This window comes from Misgurnus anguillicaudatus, chromosome 19, assembly GCF_027580225.2.
Source record: "Misgurnus anguillicaudatus chromosome 19, ASM2758022v2, whole genome shotgun sequence".
NCBI lineage: Eukaryota > Metazoa > Chordata > Actinopteri > Cypriniformes > Cobitidae > Misgurnus > Misgurnus anguillicaudatus.
In genome coordinates, this window is record NC_073355.2 from 54015001 (window position 1) to 54039632 (window position 24632).

Here is a 24632-nt window from a genome sequence, read left to right on the forward strand (position 1 = left end):
ATCTAAAGATACCCCCTCATGTCTGTAGGATACACAAGTGTCTGTATGAGAAGGCTCTGTGGTCTCTCATGTTTAATGTGTCATGATTGAGTTGAATATTAAAGCTTTAGTGATCTTCATTGCTTTTATTTCTCTGTCGCTGATGATTACAGATATATTCAACTACTGCTTCTTTAACAACTAAAATAATGATGAGCAGGAAAACCACAAACCAGACTGAGTTACAGCCATGAAACTTTAAACCAGTACTGTGTGAGTGTGTGTGTGTGTGTTAAAGAGAGATATGTAATCTAGATAACCATTTTATCTTATTTAATTTTCTTAGAAATCTGAAATAACTAGTTCAAAAATAAAGAATATTTCATTCATTTGCACTAAAACTGTGTGCTGTGATGTTAGAAATGTATGTGGTAAAACACTGTAAAGCAGGGTAATATAATGGTAAACAACCAAAAATCTTTAAATTAGACTTACAGAATGCGGTGAAGCTATCTGACTTGAGTATAATGGACAACATGAGTCAATCAATAATCTGGAATAATATCACAAAGTTCCATAAAACTCCTTACACAGTTTTGTATTTTCATCATTGCCTGTATTGGGGTGCTCTTTAATTGGCTGGCTGTTTTTTGTGTTGATTTGTAAGGAGGACTCAGATGTGCTGTCAGTGGTGAGCAGCTACTGTGATGTCAGCAGAGGGGGGCGTGGCTTTGAGGACAGTTCCCTCTGCATTTTGAGTCCCGACTGTGACCTGTACCTGTGTGAAGGAGACGACGACCAAAGCTCAGACAGGTTTGTTTATGCTGTTCTGTGTGTAATGTTACATCCTTCATATTCTTCATTTGTTTTATAATATAAACTGCATTGTAAATGATTGGAATGATTTGCGGAATGATTTTGTGTTCTGTGTGTTATTGATGTTTTGAGCGCTGATGTGTCTCATTCCAGTCAGTGTGACGATTCCATATACAGCAGCTCTGCTGGTTTTGAGGAAGACTCCAGCCTCCTTCATTATCCCTTATCTCACTGCAGAATGACCCGTTTGGATCTGCCATCACACCGGACGAACCCTCGTGGCTGGACAGAGGTCATGGCCAATGATCGTGACGGTTTTAAGAAGTTTAGTTTTTCTCAAGGTAAGGTTAACACCATATATGGTTGCCAATCGGGCGATTTATGTTTTCGTTCAGATAGTTTGGAGTGTCGGTTTGAGGTGTCATTTAGTATAGAGTTACACTGGGCTTTTCCAGCTTATGACACGCACCTGAGAAGTGCGTCATGGCAAATGAGTGCCGTGTATCATTTTCACATTTTAACACGATCTCTCTCTCTATCTTTCTCTCTCCATAGGTAGTGTGAATGAAAAGAGGGATAGAGAGAGTGGATATTTTTCTTTGGGAAAATCTGCAGGTATTAGAACTGTCCAAGATAAAAGGGCTCTTTCTCCTTATCGCCATTCTGAGAGAGGTCATCCTCTTCCAAGCAGCAAAAGCCCGGAACTCAAAGCGACCATTCCATTTCGGAACCCGGATCTGGGTCTGCCTTCTGAAAGGAGAACCTCTGAGTTTCAGAATCCTGAACTGACAAACTGTACTCCACACTTTACTCCTGAGCCAGTGGATCTCAGTGCAGAGGTAGAGGTCCTTGCTGGTCCCAGATCTCTAAGTCCCACCCCTTTCAAACAAGCTGAATCTCTCAATGGCTCAAACCGAAGAAGTCAACGAAATGCCCAGTCATCTCTTTACCGGCAACAGGGAACTCTCAGCTCTTCCCAAAGAAGCTCCAGTCTTTCACGGTCCTCTTCTCCCGGTCGTAGTACTTCCCCGTTCAGACGAGGTGAGTCCACCTCCTCTTTAAACACAGTGGGTTTTCGTTCTGGCAACTTCACACAGGGAAGAGAGCAGGTATCGAGTACTCCTGCATGGAATGGTTGCTCTGCAGGCTCACAGAAAAACTTCAGATCAATTGCAAGCACTGTGGGCATGGTCAGTAGTGTCAGTAAGTCTGCGTCTTACATGGATCTGAGAGGCTCGTTACGCAATTCTGAGAACAACAACTCCCATGCCGGCTCTACAGTAAACCATGGTAGGTCCTCCCCTAATAGACAGAGTTACAGAGGCTCTGGGCAAACGGCTCCTTGGAAAACGGAAAGTCCTTCATTTAAAGAAAATCATAACAGACAGAGCTCCCCCCATACAAGTAGACGTCATGATGCAAGAAGCCAGTCCCCAAAAGCAAGAAAGGAGGCAAATAGCTGTTCAAGTCAAATTCTAGAGGGTCGTCGTAGTGCATCTCCAGTCAGAAAGGGCTATGGAACTCTAAGCCAATCAGAGAAAAAGTACATGTCTAAAGAGGGGTATCATAACAAAGAAAGCCCTCTGCCATCCAGGAAAAGCAATGGGACTCAGATTCAACCATCACCAAAAAAATCTGAGGCAAAGAGCTCCTTTCAAAGCTACAACCGAGACAGCCGACACCCCTCCCCTAGTAGAGGTCATCACCAAAACCCTGGCGAATCGTCACTTCGTAAAAGCAAAACAAGCCAGCTTTCCTCAAATTGTGGAACGAAGAGCCGCAGTTCCTCCCCCTTAAGGTGGGGAAATGACAATCCTAGCCAATCTTTACCTCGCAAATCAGAGATTGGCCAGCGCTCAAGTGTGTCTACCCTCAGACACGAACCTGTAGGCCACACCCCTCTAAGGAACACAATGAGTGACAGAACAGACTCCGCCTCTTATGTCAAAAGCATGAGTACCAAATCGCAACGTGAATCAAACCCTCCATTAGACCACTGGAGAGGCTCCACCCACTCTCTCCAGTCAGTCTCACGTAGCTCATCCCCTTCACGCCACATCAGCGAGAAGAAACCAGTCAGCTCTTCTCATAAATCTCGTATTGCTTGGGAAACATCCCAAGATGTAAGTAAGAGGAGCAGTGTGAAGCAAGACCGCGAGATTAAAAGCTTCACCCCTAACAGCCGTGCATCACTGTCCCAAAAACAGAGCCTTTCACCTCCAATGCAAAGACATACCTCTTCTCAAAGCTCAATGGACTCTGAATCAAGTCATCTGTCAGCCGGGTCTTCAGGTTTGAACCGGGAGGAATACGCCACGATGGCTCACCTTCCTAAAGTTAAAACGGTCTTCCAGAGGGAGGGTTCTAGTCAACTGGAAAGAATCAAAAGCCAACAGAGACAGGAACTTTTGCTCTACAAACCAGCCAGGTAGACGAGAAGCATCTGCTGTGTGTAAATAATTAAAACAAATTGAATTTAAAAAAAGGAATCATTCAGAACTGAAATCTTCTAGTAAATGATCTTGAACATGAAGAAGTGTCACAACTTGTGTATGTGTTTTAGTCACTCCCAAAGCAAAGCTCCTAACTCAGAATGGGATGAACCCGATGAAGACAGGGACAGTGGTAGACTCTCAAGAGCACACTCCTCTAGCTCTCTATACACACAGGTAACAACACCACCTGTCACATGCTAACAAATGGGGCATCTGACTCCATGAAGTAAATTCTAGCAGGGAGGGGCGGAGTTCCAATCCAAATTCCATCCTTTATCCATGTAACAGTCTCAAAACGCTATTCAAATTTCTTACATAAATATAGTGAGATGTTCTGCATTTATGGTTTAAAAATTAAAAATACTTAATATCTGGTGCGTTTTCTATTACCACCTTGGTTGAGGTTTCAAGCTAATGATACTAAAACGTGATGTGTAAATACTGCAGATCACTGATTGGTCAGAGAGAATTGTCACTACCAGCATCTTTACGAAATGCAAGATTATCTTACCCTCGGGTGTTGTCCAAGCAAACCATTTGGGATTTGTTGTACAAGTTCCCAAACTTTATTTTAAGCATAAAACAGAATCTCATGTCGACAATTAAGAGCACCATTCCATCAATATGCCCCGTAGCTCCTGTGTCATTTGTGTGTTTGCGATGATGTCCCACCAGTAGAGGCGGCTCAACTGTAATGAGAAGAGTATACTCTTGCACACTTTGAAGTGGTACTAAACTGCAGTGATAAAGCAAATGAGCCAAAATAAAGTAAAGTAAGCAGAGTCCAGCCTAGTTGTATGTACCACACAATGACAGTAGTTATGACAATTTGTGAAACCATCCGCTACGCGTCGGGTGGTTCTTCCCCATTACGTTGTGCATTAAAATCCTTTAATGCATAGCTAGCCGTGGATTATCCCGCTTATACCTGCCAAGTTATAGCTGTAATTAATGTTTAAGTCTTCTATTTCGTCTTGTGCCTGGGCCAATTTCTCAAAATTGCCATTTTCACCATACAAATTAAACGATATGCAAAAATCATCAATCAATTAGGGGCGGGACACACCAAAGTTTTTTTTACGCGGTCGAAAACGCCTGGCCACCGAATGCCAGCTGTTTTATCAGCTGAGCACCGGCTTTCTTCAGCTGATACTTCTGATTTGTTTATCTGTCGTTGTACGATGCGCCGGTTGGTTGTTGTGATATTTGTCCCGGCTTCCTTCACTGTTATTGGACGGCCATGTGATAACTGACATTGACGAGTGGAGTTTTTCACTCAAAGTTGAATCTCGTTCTACTCTCGGCAATGAGCATGCAGCGAGCTCCCGCTTTCTGCGCAGAAAAAACCCGCTATCTGCTGGCTGATTTGAAAAATGCAGAGCTTCCATTGGAAACAATTGAAAACATGCGCTGGCCGCGGGCGTAAAAGCTTTGGTGTGCACGCCCCCTAATTTCTAACTGTTATCAAACTGACTGGAACCACCTGTGCATTAATGCACACCTTCCAGCCAATCAGAATCGAGTATTTAAACAGACCATGGTATAATCCATAATAGAAATGCATCTAATGTGATATACGCTGCAATCTCTTTTAAAGTTAAAAACCAAATTCATCAGAGTAAAGGTCTTCCAGCCCAGCTTTTCCTGAAAGACGGTGAAAACCAAACACACGCTTAGATGTGTCCCCGTTTATACACAAACACACAAACGTCTGTAAGCATCACAAGGTCTCAGAGTATTAACCTGTGTCAGACATAGTCCTGATGTATTTTAGTGATTGATCTTTGACAGAGAGCAAGCAGTCCAACTACAGAGCAGATTCAATCGTACAGGACTCCATCCAGAGGATCCGAACAGAAACAGGTGCAGTAACACTTCATCACATCTGATCTGCATGTGCTTTAATTCGAGTATTGTCAGTAATGTCTGTATGTTCTGTAGAAAGCACACAGACCGTCAGTGTATTTCTCCTGCAGTGTGGAGCAGACTGATGATGAATCCATCCAACAGGCATGTCCTCATATCTTTATTTAGCTCTTCTGTTAGTTTCATCTTCTTATTTAAATCATTTCCTTTTTATTAATGTCCTGTTTGCTTAAATTGTGCTTTACAATAGTTACCGTTATTTATAAATGTATTATTTCGCTGTTTTCATTCTTTTGTTATTGGATCTGATTAATTCATATTAATTAATAATTATATTAAGGGATTAGGGATTGTTTATTAACTATCACAAATTTACCATAGTTTACCTATAGTTTAACCAGTGGCGGCTTGTGACTGCTCATCCGAGGGGCGCAAATTCAAAATATTTGTTCGGAGTTTCATGTGTGTTGCTCGTGTTTTCAAAATATGTGTTTGTTGCGTCATGTGAACCATGTGCATCACGTGTTTTCTCAAAATAAGTGCCTGCTGCACACGCTTAAAAACCATTTATGATAAAACGCTCCCGTTCACAAAAATACAGGCAAGACACTCCCTTAACAGTAAATTCTGATTACGATTGAGATTATGCGAGTGTCTGGCAAACACGAGCGTCTCTTTTATCATAAACCCTTTAGATGCGTCTGCAGCAGGGACTTATTTTGACAAAACACATCATGCACAGAACACATATTTTGAAATTACAAACCACACACATGACGGGATACATACATGTTGTGACGAACTTCGTATCGAGCGCCCTCGAAAAAATACGTCACCGGCCGCTATTGAGTTTAACAGTTTTTTTGTTTTGTTTTGTTTGTAACAACAAGTTTATGATGTTCTCACTGCAATAACCTTATAAGTTAAACATGCTATTTGTAGCAAAATTATGGTATTTGCTCAGCAAAATAACGTTATAGCACTTTACTATGATGAAAACATTGTTAACAATTTGATGGTATGATTATAAGAGTTTATTAACGTATAAAAACAGATAAAATCAGAAAAATGTCTAAGACTCTATTAGTATATAAGGAATTAAACATTATTTAAGTTAAAGACATTAATAAACCATGTCCTCCTGAGACCCAGAAATTCATTTTCGTTAGTCAACCACAATTTATTTAAACTATTTGAATCCTACTTTCCCGTCAAGAGGACATCATGTGCTTTCTAGTAATACTATATTTGTGTGCATATATTTGTACAGAGCACACAAACTTTCTTTTCAAAAATTGCAATTTTCACATTTTAATGCCACAAGAGAAGTAATACATACTTTTTTTGCAGTTTGCTTGATAATCATCAATTGTTTTTTACAACATGAGAGTCTAGACTTAAAGTTTAGCAGTATTTTAGAAATGTACAATAATTCTGACCCATTTGAAACATGACTTTTATTTAATGTCCTTTATTGTGGACACCGGGTCTTTGTTCTTATGTTTGTTTCATGTTATATGACAGATGCTGAGAAGTTTTTGAATGAAATAATTTGTAACACTTTACAGTAAAGTTGTACTTTTATTAACTGCATTAACTAACACGAACCAACAATGAGCAAGGTTAACAAACACAACCTTATTGTAAACTGTTACCATACAATTAAGAAAGCCACACCCAGATGAGAGAAATAGGAAATATGGTGCAATCCATTTGCCTCAAATATCTCATTTAAAACTTATAACCTTGAATTGCACATTGTGGTGAAAATGAAATTGAAAACAAACATGAATGTAAAAATAAAATAAATGTGCAAAAACACAGAATCAAGATGGATGAAATTCAGAACATAAAGTCCCATTGTCCACTACAGTCATACAATTAAAACACGTTTGTTTGTTACCACCCCAACACTTAAGTTTAAAAAGAAAAAATCTAGAACTTTATTTTTCTGGTTCTCAGGAGGATATCAAAAAGCCTCGTTTATGTCATCACCCGGCTTATTCTGATTGGTTACTGTGGCAGTGCTTATAGCGCTGATTGGTTGTTGTGGTCATTCTCGGAGTTCTGGTTGGTTGCTGTGGTACTACTGGGCGGTTTTGATTGGCTGCTCGCTTCCGCTGAACTCTGATCGTGATCCGCCCCGGTAACGCAGCCAGACAGCAGCTCGAGCTCCGCCAAACTTTTACTCTCATCGATCGAATCTGTTATTATTATTATTAAACACAATGAACTTGGTTTAAAGTCTTCATCCTTATTAAAACACTAAAGCGTTAAATTGAATCATATGGAGTTTCTTTAATCGCTGTTTGTGCTTCGACTGGATTTGAACATCATGACGGTCAGTTTAACTTTAATTCACTTTTTTTAATGCAGACTTTAAAGTGTGTCCGTGTACTCGTGTCTAAACTTTTGTGTTGTGTTTGCAGTTTGTATATATGTGTTTGTGTGGGGGGGAGGTGAGGGGGGGTGCGCGGAAGCAAATACATTTTTAAACGCATATTTGTGTGTGTTTGCGCGCGACACACCCCACACCGCGCACGCGCGTTGATGACACTGATCGTGATGTTTGTTGGTTTTGTGAATTTACACAGACTCAATAAATGCCTGAGAGTTCATTTGGTCATTATATATCATATAAATCTGTTGCTTAACCTCCATCAGAGTGATTATTGATGAAAGTGTTAAAATGGCTGTTAATCAGTGCAAAGTCATATTTTATTAAACGTTTAAAAACTTTCAGCTCGTGTTCAGTGTGATCTGAATATATAACTGCATTAAAACATCATCATCAGTGTGTTTGCTCTAAATTCAAGAGATTTGATTTGTGTTCTTTGTCTTGTTGTGTTTTTATATTTAAAAGTACTTTAAATGTTTGGCATTGGTTATTGTCATGTCAAAGCATAACTTTCCCTCCTGTCCAAAACATTAATGAATGAACGGCGATTGTACTGAATGTGAGCTCAATACTGTTATTCCTGTACAAGTTTAGGATTACCAGACTGTTTTGTGCAGACTTACACCTATAAGTTAGATCCTTCTGAAATATTTCACTATAAGAAATGAGCCGCTGACATTTTAGTTTAAAAGATTTTTTATTTTGATCATAACTATTTATTTGGCCCATTGTAGCTCATAGTGTCTTCTGAATCTCTTACAATGTAATGCAGTTTTGCAGAAGTTTGGTTGAGGTTAGGAGTGGGCTATATGGTCAGATGCCGTGTCTGAGCTGGACTACCTGGTTGAAAACAACATGCTGATAGAATTACTCTGACCATTAGCTGTTTCATAGTAAGACTTTACTAGTCTGAGGATATAATTAAATAATAAAGAAATATGTCAAGTTGAAACAAAGTGTTTTCCACATCTCTGCAGAAAACAAACGGTTTCGCCATCACACTTGTGTTTCCTGCGCGATTCACATCTGTCTGTTGTGTTAGTTCCTCACATGCTTTATGTGTTTGTTTGCTGTCTCATTTTTACAAGGTTGATGCTTCAAACTCAAATAAAACCTCAGTGTCTCTCTCTCTCTCTCTCTCTCTGTAGCCTGACCTGCTAAACTTTAAGAAGGGATGGATGTCTAAACTGGATGAAAGTGGAGAGGTATGAGTATCCGTCTGTAGTTCTGTCCATTTGTGATGATGTGCTTCAATGTAACTGACTGTCTGTGTGTCTGTCTGTAGTTCTGTCTGTGTGTAATGTGTGTGTGTGTGTGTGTGTGTGTCTGTCTGTCTGTCTGTCTGTCTGTCTGTCTGTCTGACTGTCTGACTGACTGACTGACTGACTGACTGTGTGTCCGTCTGTAGTTCTGTCTGTGTGTAATGATATGGTTTAGTGTGACTGACTGACTGACTGACTGTGTGTGTGTGTGTGTGTGTGTGTGTGTGTGTGTGTGTGTGTGTGTGTGTGTGTGTGTGTGTGTGTGTGTGTGTGTGGTGTGTGTGTCTGTCTGTCTGTCTGTCTGTGTGACTGACTGACTGTGTGCCCGTCTGTAGTTCTGTCTGTGTGTAATGATGTGCTTTAGTGTGACTGACTGTGTGTGTCTGTCTGTCTGTCTGTGTGACTGACTGACTGTGTGTCCGTCTGTAGTTCTGTCTGTGTGTAATGATATGCTTTAGTGTGACTGACTGTGTGTGTGTGTGTGTGTGTGTGTGTGTGTGTGGTGTGTCTGTCTGTCTGTCTGTCTGTCTGTGTGTGTGACTGACTGACTGTGTGCCCGTCTGTAGTTCTGTCTGTGTGTGATGATGTGCTTTAGTGTGACTGACTGACTGACTGACTGTGTGTGTGTGTGTGTGTGTGTGTGTGTCTGTCTGTCTGTCTGTCTGTCTGTCTGTCTGTCTGTGTGACTGACTGACTGACTGACTGACTGACTGACTGTGTGTCCGTCTGTAGTTCTGTCTGTGTGTAATGATATGCTTTAGTGTGACTGACTGTCTGTCTGTCTGTCTGTCTGTCTGTCTGTCTGTGTGACTGACTGTCTGTCTGTCTGTCTGTCTGTCTGTGTGACTGACTGTCTGTCTGTCTGTCTGTCTGTGTGACTGACTGTCTGTCTGTCTGTCTGTCTGTCTGTGTGACTGACTGTCTGTCTGTCTGTCTGTCTGTCTGTCTGTGTGACTGACTGTCTGTCTGTCTGTCTGTCTGTCTGTGTGACTGACTGTCTGTCTGTCTGTCTGTCTGTCTGTGTGACTGACTGTCTGTCTGTCTGTCTGTCTGTCTGTGTGACTGACTGTCTGTCTGTCTGTCTGTGTGACTGACTGTCTGTCTGTCTGTCTGTCTGTCTGTGTGACTGTCTGTCTGTCTGTGACTGTCTGTCTGTGACTGTCTGTCTGTCTGTCTGTCTGTCTGTCTGTCTGTCTGTCTGTCTGTATTTCTGTGTGTGACTGTCTGTCTGTATCTCTGTCTGTGACTGACTGTCTGTCTGTCTGTCTGTCTGTGTCTGTCTGTGACTGTCTGTCTGTATCTCTGTCTGTGACTGACTGTCTGTCTGTCTGTCTGTCTGTCTGTCTGTCTGTCTGTGACTATCTGTCTATCTGTCTGTCTGTGTGACTGACTGTCTGTCTGTCTGTCTGTCTGTCTGTCTGTGTGACTGACTGTCTGTCTGTCTGTCTGTCTGTCTGTGTGACTGACTGTCTGTCTGTCTGTCTGTCTGTCTGTGTGACTGACTGTCTGTCTGTCTGTCTGTCTGTCTGTGTGACTGTCTGTCTGTCTGCTGTGTGACTGTCTGTCTGTCTGTCTGTCTGTGTGACTGTCTGTCTGTCTGTGTGACTGACTGTCTGTCTGTCTGTCTGTGTGACTGACTGTCTGTCTGTCTGTCTGTCTGTCTGTCTGTGTGACTGTCTGTCTGTCTGTCTGTGTGACTGACTGTCTGTCTGTCTGTCTGTGTGACTGACTGTCTGTCTGTCTGTCTGTCTGTCTGTGTGACTGACTGTCTGTCTGTCTGTCTGTCTGTCTGTCTGTGTGACTGACTGTCTGTCTGTCTGTCTGTGTGACTGACTGTCTGTCTGTCTGTGTGACTGACTGTCTGTCTGTCTGTCTGTCTGTCTGTGTGACTGACTGTCTGTCTGACTGTCTGTGTGACTGACTGACTGTCTGACTGTCTGTCTGTCTGTCTGTCTGTGTGACTGACTGTCTGTCTGTCTGTCTGTCTGTGTGACTGACTGTCTGTGTGTGATGATGTGCTTCAATGTAACTGACTGTGTGTTTGTGTTCAGTGGAGGAAACACTGGTTTGTGCTGACAGATGCTGGATTGAAGTACTACAGAGACTCAACAGCAGAGGAGGTGAGGAGTCTTCACTGTGTATTCCAATCAAAATATTCCCGTGAATCTGCTAGAAAAATGTCTGGCTCTTGTTTTACTCCAAAGAAAAAAGAACGACTTGCTTTTGTTTTAGAAGTGCTGAATGAAAATCATTCTATCAGTGTTAGAGGAAATCTATGACAATCCTAAAACATCAGTCATCTTAAGTAGAATTTATTATTACATTTCTATAATGATAATAAATATATTTTTTAGGGTAAAATTGTCATTGGTTGTAGCTCATTGCGACACGTGACATCACAGGATGTCAAGTCAAACGACAGCTCCAGATATTAATCATGCTAGATATTTGTCTGCTGTCAGCAAGTAGTCAGTGAGTGTGTTTACATGCACAGAATAAGCGGATAACTTTCAAATATCTGCTTATTAAAGAAACCAGTTTTCATGCGTTTACATGCAAATCAATAAACCGGCTCTGCAGAAAACTGTGTTTACATGGGATTTGGTGATTTGTCAGGTTTCTCGCAGGCAGTGACATCACACCTATAGTACATATAGTTGTTCAAAAAGCAGACAGCATATCTGTCTTAAGCTATACCATCTCGTGTCTGCAGAACCTGTATATATTAGGGATGGGCACGAGTACTCGATTGCTCGAGTACTCGAACGTGACATCGATGATTGATCACGAAAACAATGATCATGTGGGTTTATTTATTTATTTATTGTGGTTATGGCGACATTTGGATGTCTGGTTAGCATTACAAGCGCCTGTGGTAGTAAAGACTAGGTGCACGTGTTTGATGTTGTGTTGAGATACTCAGACCGGCGTATGACATCAGTAACATTACCATGCATGATTTAAAAACAAAGTCCACGCACCCGGACCACAGCAACCCGCCGATCCGCACAATGCTGTCAGTCAGTCAGATGCTAAATATACACTTTCTTGTATTTAAGTTTAAGTCTTGCATTTTGCGCAGATATATGCATGTTGAATGTATGTTGTATATAAGGCTTAATATTATGTAGAGTGTGTCAGTAAAGAAAGCGCAGTTTGTGTTTATTAACCCTTTAGTTTCACTTCATCACACAGCTTTTCCTGTTAGAAGCATTTAATTCATTAGTAATCTAGTATATGTTCATTGTTCTGTCATAGTATCTTCAAAATTAAGTTTTATTTAAGTTTTTTTTATTTAAATATTTTCATTGTCACCATGACGTATACGCCCCGCCCCTTTGATTGCCCCGACCCCAGTTAATAGACCTTTCTCACAACTTCCGTATTTATGACCGGAAATACGCAATCGTTGCGGAAATCTACTTCCTCCGCAGTCAAGGCAATGTTAAAAGCCGTATCTGTTCCATTAATTCCCTGTTGATGGTGAAGTTAGACAGAAGTGGATTCAGGCTATCCGGCGAGATTAAGGACCTAACTTCACCATAAGAAAGGGGAGCACTTGTCTATGCAGCAGACACTTCACTAAAGACGACTACATTTTAGGGCTCAATGGTCGCCGCTTGCAACCAAATGCTGTCTCTACCCATTTTTCTTGGAACGAGTTCACCCCGACACACAAACATACGATCACAGACATTATCAGACAAAAATGTTAACTGATAATGAAAGCATCCGGCTAACGTTATTGTTGCTACACACAAGACGTTCACTTGGACAACCATAGGCAGTAATTGAAGGTAATAGGCTTCATTCAAAGCAGACTATAATGTTTTAGTAAAGTAGTCTATATCATCTACTATACATACATTATGTGTAAGTGGACACGCTAATAATGTGTCGTTTTAGTTAACAGTTCAGTAACAGTTAGACTCGTAAAAAATAAAAGTGTAGACTTTTATGCGTTACTTTGTGCTTACTTCTGCGTGTGACGTTTATCTTTCACACGCGGAGACATGCACAGATGGACAAACTGCGAGAAAGCTATTTAAGGTGTTTACATTTCAGGGGAAATCGGGGTAATGAGCAGGGATGGAATTAAAAAAATTGTCCACTGGCCACTGTGGCTGGTGTATTTCAAAATCTACCAGACACTTTCTTGTTTTTAACCGACAATGTGTAACTGCATGTGACAATTATTACTACAAGATCTAGAATACTTAAGCAGTTTATTTAATCTCAAGTTGCAATGAAATACTGACATTTTTTTCTATAGGGTGTTTTCTTTAGATCAGAACATACAGAGCAGAACATTGTCAGACTTGTTTCATCGGCCTTGTACACACTGCAAACTTTCGGGAGTGACAACCGCATTTAAATGCGGGAGTGAATCCCCTAAATGTTTGTTTCATGTCTGTACGGAACAAGACTCACTCCCGAAAATGTAATGATTGACAAAGAGATAAGCATAGCAAAGTTCTGCCGTCTCGCGTGCTTATCACTCACAGCTTTGACCAAAATATTTTAACAGTGTTATGTTTTGCAATAAACCTCCATCTTTGTGTTGTGTATTGCACGCATTTGTGTCCACAGCGCGCGGTCTTCCGGTGTTGCCAGATCTTCATCTTTTTTGTACTTATATACCATTTTGGTGCTTAAAGCAACACTAAAGAGTTTTTTTACCTTAAAATAACGTTTCCAAAAAAGTTTCAGTGGTTTATCCACTGGAAACCGGGTGAACGGCACTTTCACATTCGCTTTGCAGCCCTCTATCGGCCAAAACCGCACTAAAGAAGTTTCCAACCATCGAGTCGCGTCCTGTAGTTCGAGTGAAAACTACAAAAACTTGCTTTACGGCAGACCTACAATCCAATCAGAGCCAGCTATGCTGCAGTATTTACGACAGTGGTAATGAACAATTAAGCTTCTAACCTGTTGGAGGAGCAAAGAGCAAAAAGTCTTTAGTGTTGCTTTAACAGTTTATGGCTTTTGGCTCATGAAGCGATCAAGTTTTTGGTGTTATTAAAGTGTGAACATGCCTGTACGAATATTTTGATCTTTGAAATAAAGCATTTGGATTTATTTCGGTTAATTATTCGATTTTTCTTGTTCGCTGTTTTTTTTTGTGTAAGATCTGGCAACATTCAGCAAACGCTCGTGCCTCTGTCATTTTCTGCACCGTGCATGCAGAAGACTTTTTCTCCTTCTAGGCATTTATTTTTTCAGAAGAGAGACCTGTTATGTCCATGATGCACATTTAAACACTACTAGTTGTTCAGTTTGGTTATGTACACATTATGCAGAGTTTCTGTTAATTCGGTTGTCACTTTCTGCATTTTGCGGGAGTTAATTCAGTTGTTGAATGCGGTTATCAGTCTCATAAATTACTGAACTGTGTACAGTACAGGGGTGCGTTTCCAAAAGCATCGTTACTAACCTGTTAGCAACTTAGTTGGTTGGCAATGAGAAATCGCATTGCAACCAACAAAGTTGCTAACTTAGTTAGCAACGATGCTTTTGAGAAACGGACCCCTGAACTAGGGCTGGGAGATATATCGAATACGATTGTCATGTGCGTCTCGTCAGTAAAGCCGGTTGCTTGATTAGTAGTAAATCGCCATCAGATTTATTACTAATCTAGGAACCAGCTTTACTGACGAGATGCGCATGACAATCCCCCGATATATATATTGCCCAGCCCTACCCTGAACAGGATTAAGCAATAAAAGGTGAAGTGACAACCGAATTAATATGCAGTGTGAATGGGCTGTAAACTAACCAATCGCGAGACTCCCCATTGTCTGCTTTTCTTCGTCGTTTTTGACCTTTGCCTCTTTGTCCACTGGCTCCTCCTTTTCTGCAGACCTCTTAACACCTATAATATAACGACACATTTTTTGAAGGTGTGCCTCCTCTAAAAGTGTCCGGGTGAAACAGTATGCTATTTTTATTTACCCGCCACGGTGACTGGTAGGTGAAGTTTGTTTACCCACCATGACACAAAATTACCCGCATTTGGCTGGTGGCGGGTCAATCCCTGGTAATGAGCAAAAAACTACCTGTTCCGCTCGGTTTTTGCTTAAGACGTTTACAGTCTTTTCTCGATAAAGGAAAACCATTTTACGCTAACCCAAACCCCACACATTATCAGTTTATTAAGCATAATCAGCATGTGCATGTAAACACACTCAGTGATTGGTCACTGAGACTATTTGATGTATTGTTTGGCTTGTTCTCACATAAAAAATGGTCGAGCACTGATCGCCTGCTGATTTGCCCCTGATCACGGCCCGACCCTTCAGCGAGCTCAATTACTTGCAAATTGGTCTTAAAATCCTGAAGTGTTAACTTTGCTTTACTAAAACTCCTTGCTTTGAGCTGTATATATATATCAGTATTACATAATCTGTCTTTGCGTTTCAACAGAAGGATGAAGTGGATGGAGAGATCGATCTGAAGTCATGTGTGAAGGTGTCAGAGTTTGATGTGGAGAAGAACTATGGCTTTCAGATACAGGTCAGTACATACAGAAAAAAAGAGAGAGAGACGCAAATGTTTTGGTCGTACAATTGCCAATATAACAGACGTACATTGAAATTGAAAAGAGAGGGTGTCAGTTTCTCATGTCTGGACTTGACGCATTCCTTCAGCTGATGAGAAATGATTTGTGAATCAGCCAATCAGATGCTAGATGTTTAGATAGCACCATTCAAACTTGTGTCTCTTTCCGTTGTAGACGAGAGAGGCCATGTTCACGCTGTCCGCCATGACCGCAGGTATCCGCAGGAACTGGATTGAAGTTTTGAGGAAAAGCATTCGACCAAATGGCTCTCCAGACCTCACACAGTTAGTCCTACACAAACACTCACATCTAGACTAGTTTCTAGTTTCCTTCCTTAACATTTCTTTCTAATGGTGAGAGGTGGATCTCAAGCTTTTAGTGCAGACACCAGTGAGCATGATGTTATCCTTCAGATTGAGGTGTTGTGCTGTCCAACACTGAACACTTTACATGTAAACAGCACAGTACACATAATCAGTCTCATACTTGTCCATTATATAGAGTAGTTTTATAATAGTCTTAAAGCAGTACACTACTGAGAGTTATACAGATGTGAAAAAAAATTAAGAGACCACTCCAGTTTTGTCTTTAATCATCATTTCTAAATGTTTTGTGACCATAACAGTCCAGTGTCTGTTGAATTTCAACAAATATAAACCTCAGGAGTGACCAATTCACCTAGCAGCAAATGTAAAATACATATATGATATAACAAGAGCCATGAAAGATGTCACCAAAATCAGTTTTTTCCTAAAATACATGTAAAAACCTACAAACATTGAACTTGTTTTCTCTGCAATATTGAAAATCAGAACACACTGCATGACCATGTTTTTCCCATTTCCACTTTCAGTAAATAAATGCAAATAAAAACATTATTTAATAAGAATTTGGCAGAAATGTTGTCTGTGGTGCACCGAATGAAACAAAAATGATGATTTTACTTAAACACATACCTATTAATATTAAATCTAGAAAAACTGAAAAGGACATTGAAATTTGAAATTTTTCCGTGTCTGTATATAAAATCATGAAAATTATCAATCCATCAATTAAATCAAAATAAAACATGGTGACTGACTTTAGTGAATACTACACTCTTAACTTACACTTTTAACTACTTAATCTTAAGTATTTGTGTTTTTAGTTTACTTTTTATACTTTGTTAAAGGGGTGTAACGATAAATCGTGCAATCATGCTTGCTATGCTTCTCAATGAATTCAAGCGTGCCGCACAAGCCCTGAAAAGTGAAGCCAAAATGTCTCGATTGCCCCCATCCATCTTTTTTTACAGTCTATGAATGAATTACGGTGAAATGCCGCTACATCCTAAAGCCAGAGGGTGCTCTCGTGCAGAAACTCAACATGCGCTGCAGAAGAAGAACCATTTACACATGCCGGATAATGAGATACCGGATAATGAAATACATCCATAACAACGTGTTTGTCATTTAACATAAGTACATAAAAAAATGATTTGAGTTCATGGTGTGCATGTAAACGAGCTCAATGAAGAAGAAGCTTGGCAAGTTAACCCACAAACGAAGTAGAAACAGCAACTTGTTGTGTATGATTTGAGAAGACCAGCAGTGATGTAAGTAAATAAACAGCGATTTTTGTTGCAGTTTGAGTTAAATCACTCCTCAATTTGGCTCATCTTTGTTTTCAGCGTCGCAAATGGTAATACCTATGACGTAATTTTTTTACCTGACGGGAGGGGTTCTGGTGGACTAATCACAGCGTCTGCGTAGAAGTGACGCGCTGTTAAAAATTTTGTGAGGTGCACATCAGGACTACGCACAGGCTACAGATAACCTACGGTGTAGCTACGGTGTAGAGCTTACACACGACTATAAATCGGGCTTTAGTCCTTATCGATCTAAAATCACTGTTAGTCGAGTCGTTTATAACATGCATTTCTTAAAGGAACACTCGTCAAACATAAATATTAAACATATTCTTTATTATCATAAAAATACCTGAAAAGGTTTGAAGAACAGAAATACAAATATATCCTTAAGACATTTCCTGGATCTGGGTGTGTATGGTTACTCGTCTGCAGCGCACACTGAGTTTCTGCACGAGAGCGCCCTCTGGATGTAGCGGCATTTCACCGTAATTAATTTAGAAGCATAGCAAGCATCATCGGCCGATATCTTTATTTATCATATTAATTGATTACAAATGCAATCATCAGGTGCAGAGCTAGTATAGTTTAGTTAACTCGGAGCTAAAGCACTGAATAGTAAGTTTGTTGCAGTACCTAAAACATACTTTGATTGTCTGTTTCTCTCTGTTTTCTTCTGCAGGCTGCCCGACTGCAGCGCAGATAAAGAGAACACACGGCACACTTCATCGTATCGTCATCACAGCCAATCGGAGGCCCCCTCCACCCCAAACCCCACCCACAGCAAGTTCGACTACGTTGAGCTGTCACGTGTTGCTACGTCTACCGCCCCTACCTCTGCCAGTCAGAGAGAGTCTGGGGAGGGGCAAGTGAGAGAACACGGCCAATGGCAGGAGGACAGATCACGTGATGCCTCTCACAGCCAATGGGAGGCGGTGCTGTCACGAAAAGGGGTGGGGGAGCTGTCAGAACAGAGAAGATTAGAAGAGGAGATCGAGAAGAAATGGGCGGAGTTTGAGCAGCTGCCACTCAAAGAGTTGAGGTCTTTTGCACCGATGGGATCTCGGCCTGGCCTGTTAGCCAATCAGGCTCTGGAGAGGGAGGTAGTGCGTGAATAAATCTATCTGCTCTCATGAGGAAAAACTCGTTATGAGTTTATGAGAACTGAATAGAACACAGACACTGAATATTACTAAATAATAATCATAAAAGCACGGTCCAAACTTTAGCCACACACCCCAGATAAATGTCTGACGGCAAATCTGAGGTGAAAGGCTGAACGGTTCAATGAAAACCTTTATACTTGAATTTGATGCTTTGTGTTCATTTTGAACTCTTTATAAAGATCTTATTTACAGTTATTTAGTTGTATTCTGTCTGTGATTAACTGGAGTGTGTTTGTGTGTTTGTAGATTGAGTAATTATCAGAGTTTTGATTTCAATATTTTGATGTTGACTTCATATGTGTGGAAGGCTTTACCTCTCTGTCTCCATGTCTTTCCTCACCTATAGGTGGCGTCTCTGAATCAGCAGCTGGCCATGCTGCAGGGGGGGAGGGAGGGGTCACAGGTGGGGTGGGTGGGGTCAGATAGTCGGGCGTGCTGTGGGGCGGAGTTTAGTTGCATTGACAGTTTACATCAGATGGAGCGGGTCCACAGGGAGGCGCTGGAGGAGATGGAGAAACATCACGCTCAACAGATCAAAGCTCTAGAGAAAGAAAGAGACGCACTGCTGAGAGAAGAGACCGAGGCTACAGCACGAGGTGAACACACACACACACACACACGTGTATAGATGTGTATAGGGTTGTGTGTGACTGTGTGTGTTTGTTGTTAGTGATGAAGGTGTTACAGAAAGCACACAGAGCAGAACTGGAGAAGACAACACAACTCGCTGACAGAGATGGAACCGATACACACACACTTAACAAACCACAACAGTAAGCACACACACACACACACACAAGTTTGTTTCATCATGTAGTTTATTAAACTGTGTTTACTGATGATATTAACCCTTTGTGTCAGGTGAAGTCTATGAAATATAATGACAAACATTTGCAATCATAAATCAATCAGATGAGATGCTAATGCTTGAGTTTGATTGGCGTGTGTGTGTGTGTGTGTGTGTGTGTGTGTGTGTGTGTGTGTGTGTGTGTGCGTGTGTGTGTGTAGGGCAGAGTTGGCGTCTCTCAGGAGAGAATTGGAGGGTTTGTCTGAACGATACTCTCAGAAGTGTTTGGAGTTGAATGAAGCTCAGCAGCAAAGTAAAGAAAAAGAGAGACAGATAAGCCAGAAAGACAGACAGCTGGAGCAGCTGAAGAGAGACAATCAGGTGAGAGAGAGATCAAAACACAATCAGTCTCTCTCAACACATCCATACACAAAACATCACTTGGTCTCTTTCATTTGAAGATCGAACATGAGTTATGGCTCGTTTACAGTTTGTATAACACTCTGAACTGTCCGTGGGTCTGTAGGATTTACAGGTTCGTCTGTCAGAGGAGATTAAGATCATTGGGTCTGTGGTCAGAGGTCAGGGGTCAGATGATGGTGTGACTGACGGCAGTGACAGGTCCTGGTGTGAGATGCAGGTAAATCAAATCATTCACAAAACTCTGAACTAAAGTTTCATCTTCAGATCAGCAGAAAAAATCGTAAAGGATCTGATCAAACACTGAATAATAAACCAGTCCTCCTCTAAATGTGGTCGCACACTGGACGTGCAGAAAACACATTGTTTTCTATGAGTATATGGCGCCTGTCCGCGGCACCCAGCTTTGACTCAGGAAGTTGCTTAAATCTCTGTTGCGCCACATAGTTTAACATTATATTTGTGCTAAATCAATAACGCTTAACATTGGCTGCTAACGTATATTTTGCATTTTGAAATGGACACTATCTGACTAAGCTCGCGCTATTTAATGTGCACTTCCGGTTTACGATTCCTCCGAATTGTCCTAGATGCACTGAGCGGCGTGGCTGGTGTGCGACCCCCTTTAGGGTCTGTTTACACCTGCTTTTATGATGAAATCAGAAGAAATCTGGAGAATTGCATTCAGAGAGACATAGTCTGTAACACGCCCAACTGATTTTTTGACCCTTTGCCTACATTTAGCATGAGGAAACAACTCTATAACTGTGTTAATAAGTCAGAATGCTTGAAATATCATTGAACCAGCCCTTTAAATCCGTCTCTTTTTGACCGCTTCTGTCCTGAATACTTTAAGTGGATGGTCTGTGAGCGAGTCTCTCTGCTGCTGTCATTTAAACGCAAGCGGGAGTAATGACGGGTTTATATGGATGAAAAGTAATATAATGTCAGAGTCCACTGCTTGTGTTGTAAGTGAACATGCTGCACCTTTTTCTGTACATGTATATGTAAGAGCTTTCTCTGATATTTGAGCCCAATTCATAAAATAAACTCACACAACTTTCACACGCTCGCAAAATGAAACTAATGAAAAACGTTTAGATCGGCCGCTTTAGTTTTATCAATGAAAGCCTAAAGATCGTGCTGAACACTGTGTGTTTGTGCTAGAAGTCAGAAAGATGTAAAATATTGTGCTCAATACATTACACATTAGATCAAGAGGCGGAGAGTAGGCGGTCTGTTGTGGTTGTTCAAACACATTTGACCACATACACGTCTACACCATGAAAGTGTTTTCAACTACCTCTGAATGTGGTCAGATTGACCTCGTTTACACCTCTGTCTTCTTGAGCGTCATCCACTTGTGTGATCCCATCGACCAAAACACATCTTAATTCCAGGTGTAAACAGCCTTTAAAAGCACTACACTATATATGTGTGTGTGGTATTACAGTCTTTAAAGCTTCAGACACATTTAATAACCAGTTTCTGTAAATGTATGTGAAGGGTTCATATTAGATGTCATTTCTTCAGTCCCAGAAACTGTGTTTATAACTGAATAGTTTATGAGAAGCGCTATAACATTCATGTCTTATTGAACAGTGTTTTTATTCTCTGTAAAGTCAATCTTGATCATCTTTTCTGCACACATTATAAATGTATTACTGAAACAAAGACTGTAAACTCTAGCACTGAATTGTGAAGTTAAACAGTTGTTTACTGTGTTCAGGATTATTTGGGCGGGGCTAAACCGGTGACTCGATGATGCACTGAAGCCACCACACATGGCCCCGCCCCTAACACAATCACAAGCATCCATTCAGGTTGTAAATGTATTTAAGAGTTTAGAGAGATGACAGCTTTTCCGCAAGTGGGTGTGGTTTCACACCGATAGCAGACACGCCCCCAGGGCTTGAGAGCAGATATCCTATAGCTTTTTTGGCTATTTTTTGGCAATTTTTGCCTTTATTCAAACGGTGATAGAGGAGAGGACTGGAAAGTACAGGGAGTACAGAGGAGTATGGGATCGGCAAATGACCACGAGCCAGAAATTGGATTCGGCTGCCCACTACACCATCGGCTCCGGCACAGGCAGCTTATTTTATTACTTTTATTTTAATAATTCACATTTGTCTGGGTGTTTAATTATACATTTTTCTGTGGTGTCACAAACTTAATATCAGACTTTATATCTTGTATGAACTTGACCACTAAAGGTCACCGCCATTAACATGCTGTTTTGAGCTTTAGTTGTGTTTTGTAATTGTGTGTTAGTCATCATTAAAGCATTAAATGTCCTGTCATGTATTAGTGGTGTTATTACTGTTGAACTCGCCTATATAAACACTTATAACACAGAGATGTTCAATGATTTATTCTTCACATCATGCCGCTTTAACATCTTGGGTGTGCAGTATGTTTGAATAATTAGATGGGCTGTCGTCAATTATATCATACATAAAAATAGATCTGACACATTCATTGTAATCATGTTTAATGTGGTTTGTGATGTCACTGATGTTTGTGTGTTTATTTGTTGTTGTAGGTGCTTTTGCGTATAAGAGAGAATGAACTGCAGTACTTACATAAAGAGCTCAGCTGTCTGCGAAACCAGCTGCATTTCCTCACTACGGTAAATAAAAACCTGTTTGTGTGTTTACTGTCTGATACGTGATTGTGTGATTGTCATGATGTGTGTATTTGTGTGTGTGTGTCAGGAGAAGAACAGTGTGTGTGATCAGTACCGTGATGTGTGTGAAGAGCTGAGTGTGATGAAGAGCAGAAGTGAGCGAGAGATCGAGACGCTGAGAGATCATCTGAGATTGGCACTGAACGCACTGCAGGACGGACAACACCCGGACAACAGCCTGCAGCACTGACGCACAACTACACAACACACACACACACATATACTGGTGAGAGCACTACTGTATATATCCATCAAGTGGATAAAGTGATTATAATCTCTGACAATAGTTGGTGGCACTAAGTGCAATATTTAAAACGCGCTGCAACGTTAAAGTCGGCGGTCACGTCATGTTTTTATTAGTGACGATAACTTTTATCACCAGGCCACAACTAGATTGGTTGTTAGCCACTAACCTTTCACTTCTTTCTATAGGGAGGAGCCTGAACAATCATGTGCCTTTCATTTCAATCCAATCAGCTGCAGGGATTCACCTCAGCCAATCAGCTAACAGTACACTGGACTAAATCTGCTTAGCACTTTTAATGTTTTTATATTAGATGTTTAAGAGAGTTTGATTTCTGCAAATGAGAAATTCAAAAACAACAGTAACAGTACTGAGTAACTGGACAACTTTTATTTGTTTTTGAGTCTGTCTGCGGGTGCGTGCGTGCGTGTGCTTGTGTGTATGTGCGTCTGTGTGTGTGTCTGTTTGATTCACCTAAACACACAAACTACATTGAGTTGAGCACTGATGGAATAAAGTTGTTGGTCCGTCAGCATCTCATTTGGTTTTATTTGCCAAATCTTAATTTTAATGTGATCATGAGCCTCCTGTTAGTTTAAGCGCATGATAATCCAACACTCCTGTATGCACGTGTGCATGTGTTTGTATGTGTGTGTGTGTGTTTGTGCTGTATGTGTGTTTATTTGTTTACCTCTGTGCCACAAAAACCAGAGCTTTGCTTTAATGAGCCAATGTTTCTAAAGGTCTTTCTTGTTCTTGTTTTTATATTTAATTATAGGAGTTTTTGGCATATCTAAATGTAACTTGTTACAACCAATAAAATATGGGTTATTTGGTCTATTTGGGGTTTTTTTATATATAACTTATTAGTATTAAATGAAGATATAAAATAATCACATTTACATTTAGTCACTGATGTAGATTTTATGTAGACTAAACACAAACAGGGACATTACTTGGTAAACTAATCAAAACTAAAATGGTTAAAGAAGTGCATCAATGCTATTTTAAGACAGGAACGAATATTATTTTAAGACAACTTTTATGAAAGGTTTTGATCCACTTGAAAAGTAAAATATACTATTCAACATTAGTGGTTATTATTCTTGTAATGACACACAGCTGGTGAAACAGTGATTAATGTTAAACGAGTGTCAGTAGTGTAAAGTGTTGTGTATTCAGGTAAAGTTTGGTTTTGTTAGCGCAGGTGTGTTCATGTACTGATTGTTTATGACATCAGAATATCATGTGACCTGACTTCACTCTACACCTTTAACTTACTCTGTGTTTTAGTGATTTCAGGTGTCGTTAACCTATTCTCAAAGCCAAACTAAAATATTTTTTATTTAGAGGACTGAAGACCCATCAGTTTATTAAGTAGGAATACAAAATTGTCTGCTTTAATATTTTTTCATTCTTTTGGAAAACATTAAAGATATTATAGATGAGAAACATACAGGATTAGACACATTAGTAATAACATCAGACTAATATTAGATATGGTGGACTATAATGATGAATATATTTTAGATGATAATTTTATTTTATTAAGCAGTTTTTTGTTAAAAGTTATTGGATTTTTTCGGATTTGGTAATTATTCAATTAAAACCTTATACAAAGGCTGTACCGGGTCTCTTAAATTAGCAAATGGGATATCTGTAAGATTTTAAATGGGTAGAAGGATAAGTCAAGGATGTCCATCTTTGTGTTGGTAATACAGATAAAATCTCTTCATATTAAAAAAGGTTATTTTCAGAGTATTACAGCTTTAGGGAAAGTTGTGCCAGTTTGCAGATGACACCACAGAAATGAAATCTATAAAGCAGTGAAGTAATATAAATGCATTCTCCATTATATCTGGGATAAGAATGAATGTGGATCAATCAGTTTAGTTTCATCTAAAATAATGTTTGGTAAACCAAATGTATATTTCAATTGAAAATCAAGTAACGTATCTTGGAGTGGTGATATGTAAAGATGAACATTTACATATTAATTATTGACAAAATGAGTAAGAGATTTAAAATTTGGATGTAGAGAGACTTGTCAATTAAGGGAAGGGTAAAGCTGAAGGTGTTTCTACATCAGTGTATGTATTTATATCATTCAATATTTCTTCCAAAGTAACAAAAAATGAGATCAAATGCTTTTTCAATTTATGTGGAGAAATAAACCACAATATTAAAAAAAAGAGTGTAAGAATCTTATGTTATTCAAAAGATCATTATAGATTAAAGTTATGATACATTAAGGGTCAGTTTCCTGGACAGAGTTATGGTTAATCCAGGATTGGAGTTCTTTATTTTAAGACATTTAAGTAGTT

General features: G+C 40.1%; 1 protein-coding gene across 2 annotated transcripts in view; it reads left to right on the forward strand.

Annotated features, from left to right (window-relative positions):
* The window catches only part of LOC129436874 (TRIO and F-actin-binding protein), a 23969-nt gene extending 823 nt beyond the window's left edge, over positions 1-23146 (forward strand). Inside the window, exons 2-19 of one of the 2 annotated variants that reach the window (XM_073857880.1) lie at positions 647-792; positions 949-1136; positions 1351-3223; positions 3359-3464; positions 5082-5153; positions 5232-5300; positions 8703-8759; positions 10868-10936; positions 15240-15329; positions 15550-15659; positions 17685-18105; positions 18515-18764; positions 18839-18941; positions 19177-19336; positions 19482-19595; positions 21921-22007; positions 22093-22290; positions 22497-23146. In XM_073857880.1, coding sequence (XP_073713981.1) covers positions 647-792; positions 949-1136; positions 1351-3223; positions 3359-3464; positions 5082-5153; positions 5232-5300; positions 8703-8759; positions 10868-10936; positions 15240-15329; positions 15550-15659; positions 17685-18105; positions 18515-18764; positions 18839-18941; positions 19177-19336; positions 19482-19595; positions 21921-22007; positions 22093-22254 — 4077 coding nt within the window. In that variant the 3' untranslated portion in view covers positions 22255-22290; positions 22497-23146. Of the gene's footprint in view, positions 1-646; positions 793-948; positions 1137-1350; positions 3224-3358; positions 3465-5081; positions 5154-5231; positions 5301-7270; positions 7498-8702; positions 8760-10867; positions 10937-15239; positions 15330-15549; positions 15660-17684; positions 18106-18514; positions 18765-18838; positions 18942-19176; positions 19337-19481; positions 19596-21920; positions 22008-22092; positions 22291-22496 lie in introns of those variants that run through there. The other variant, XM_055195152.2, reaches the window with a different exon arrangement.
* Positions 23147-24632: the final 1486 nt, after the last annotated feature.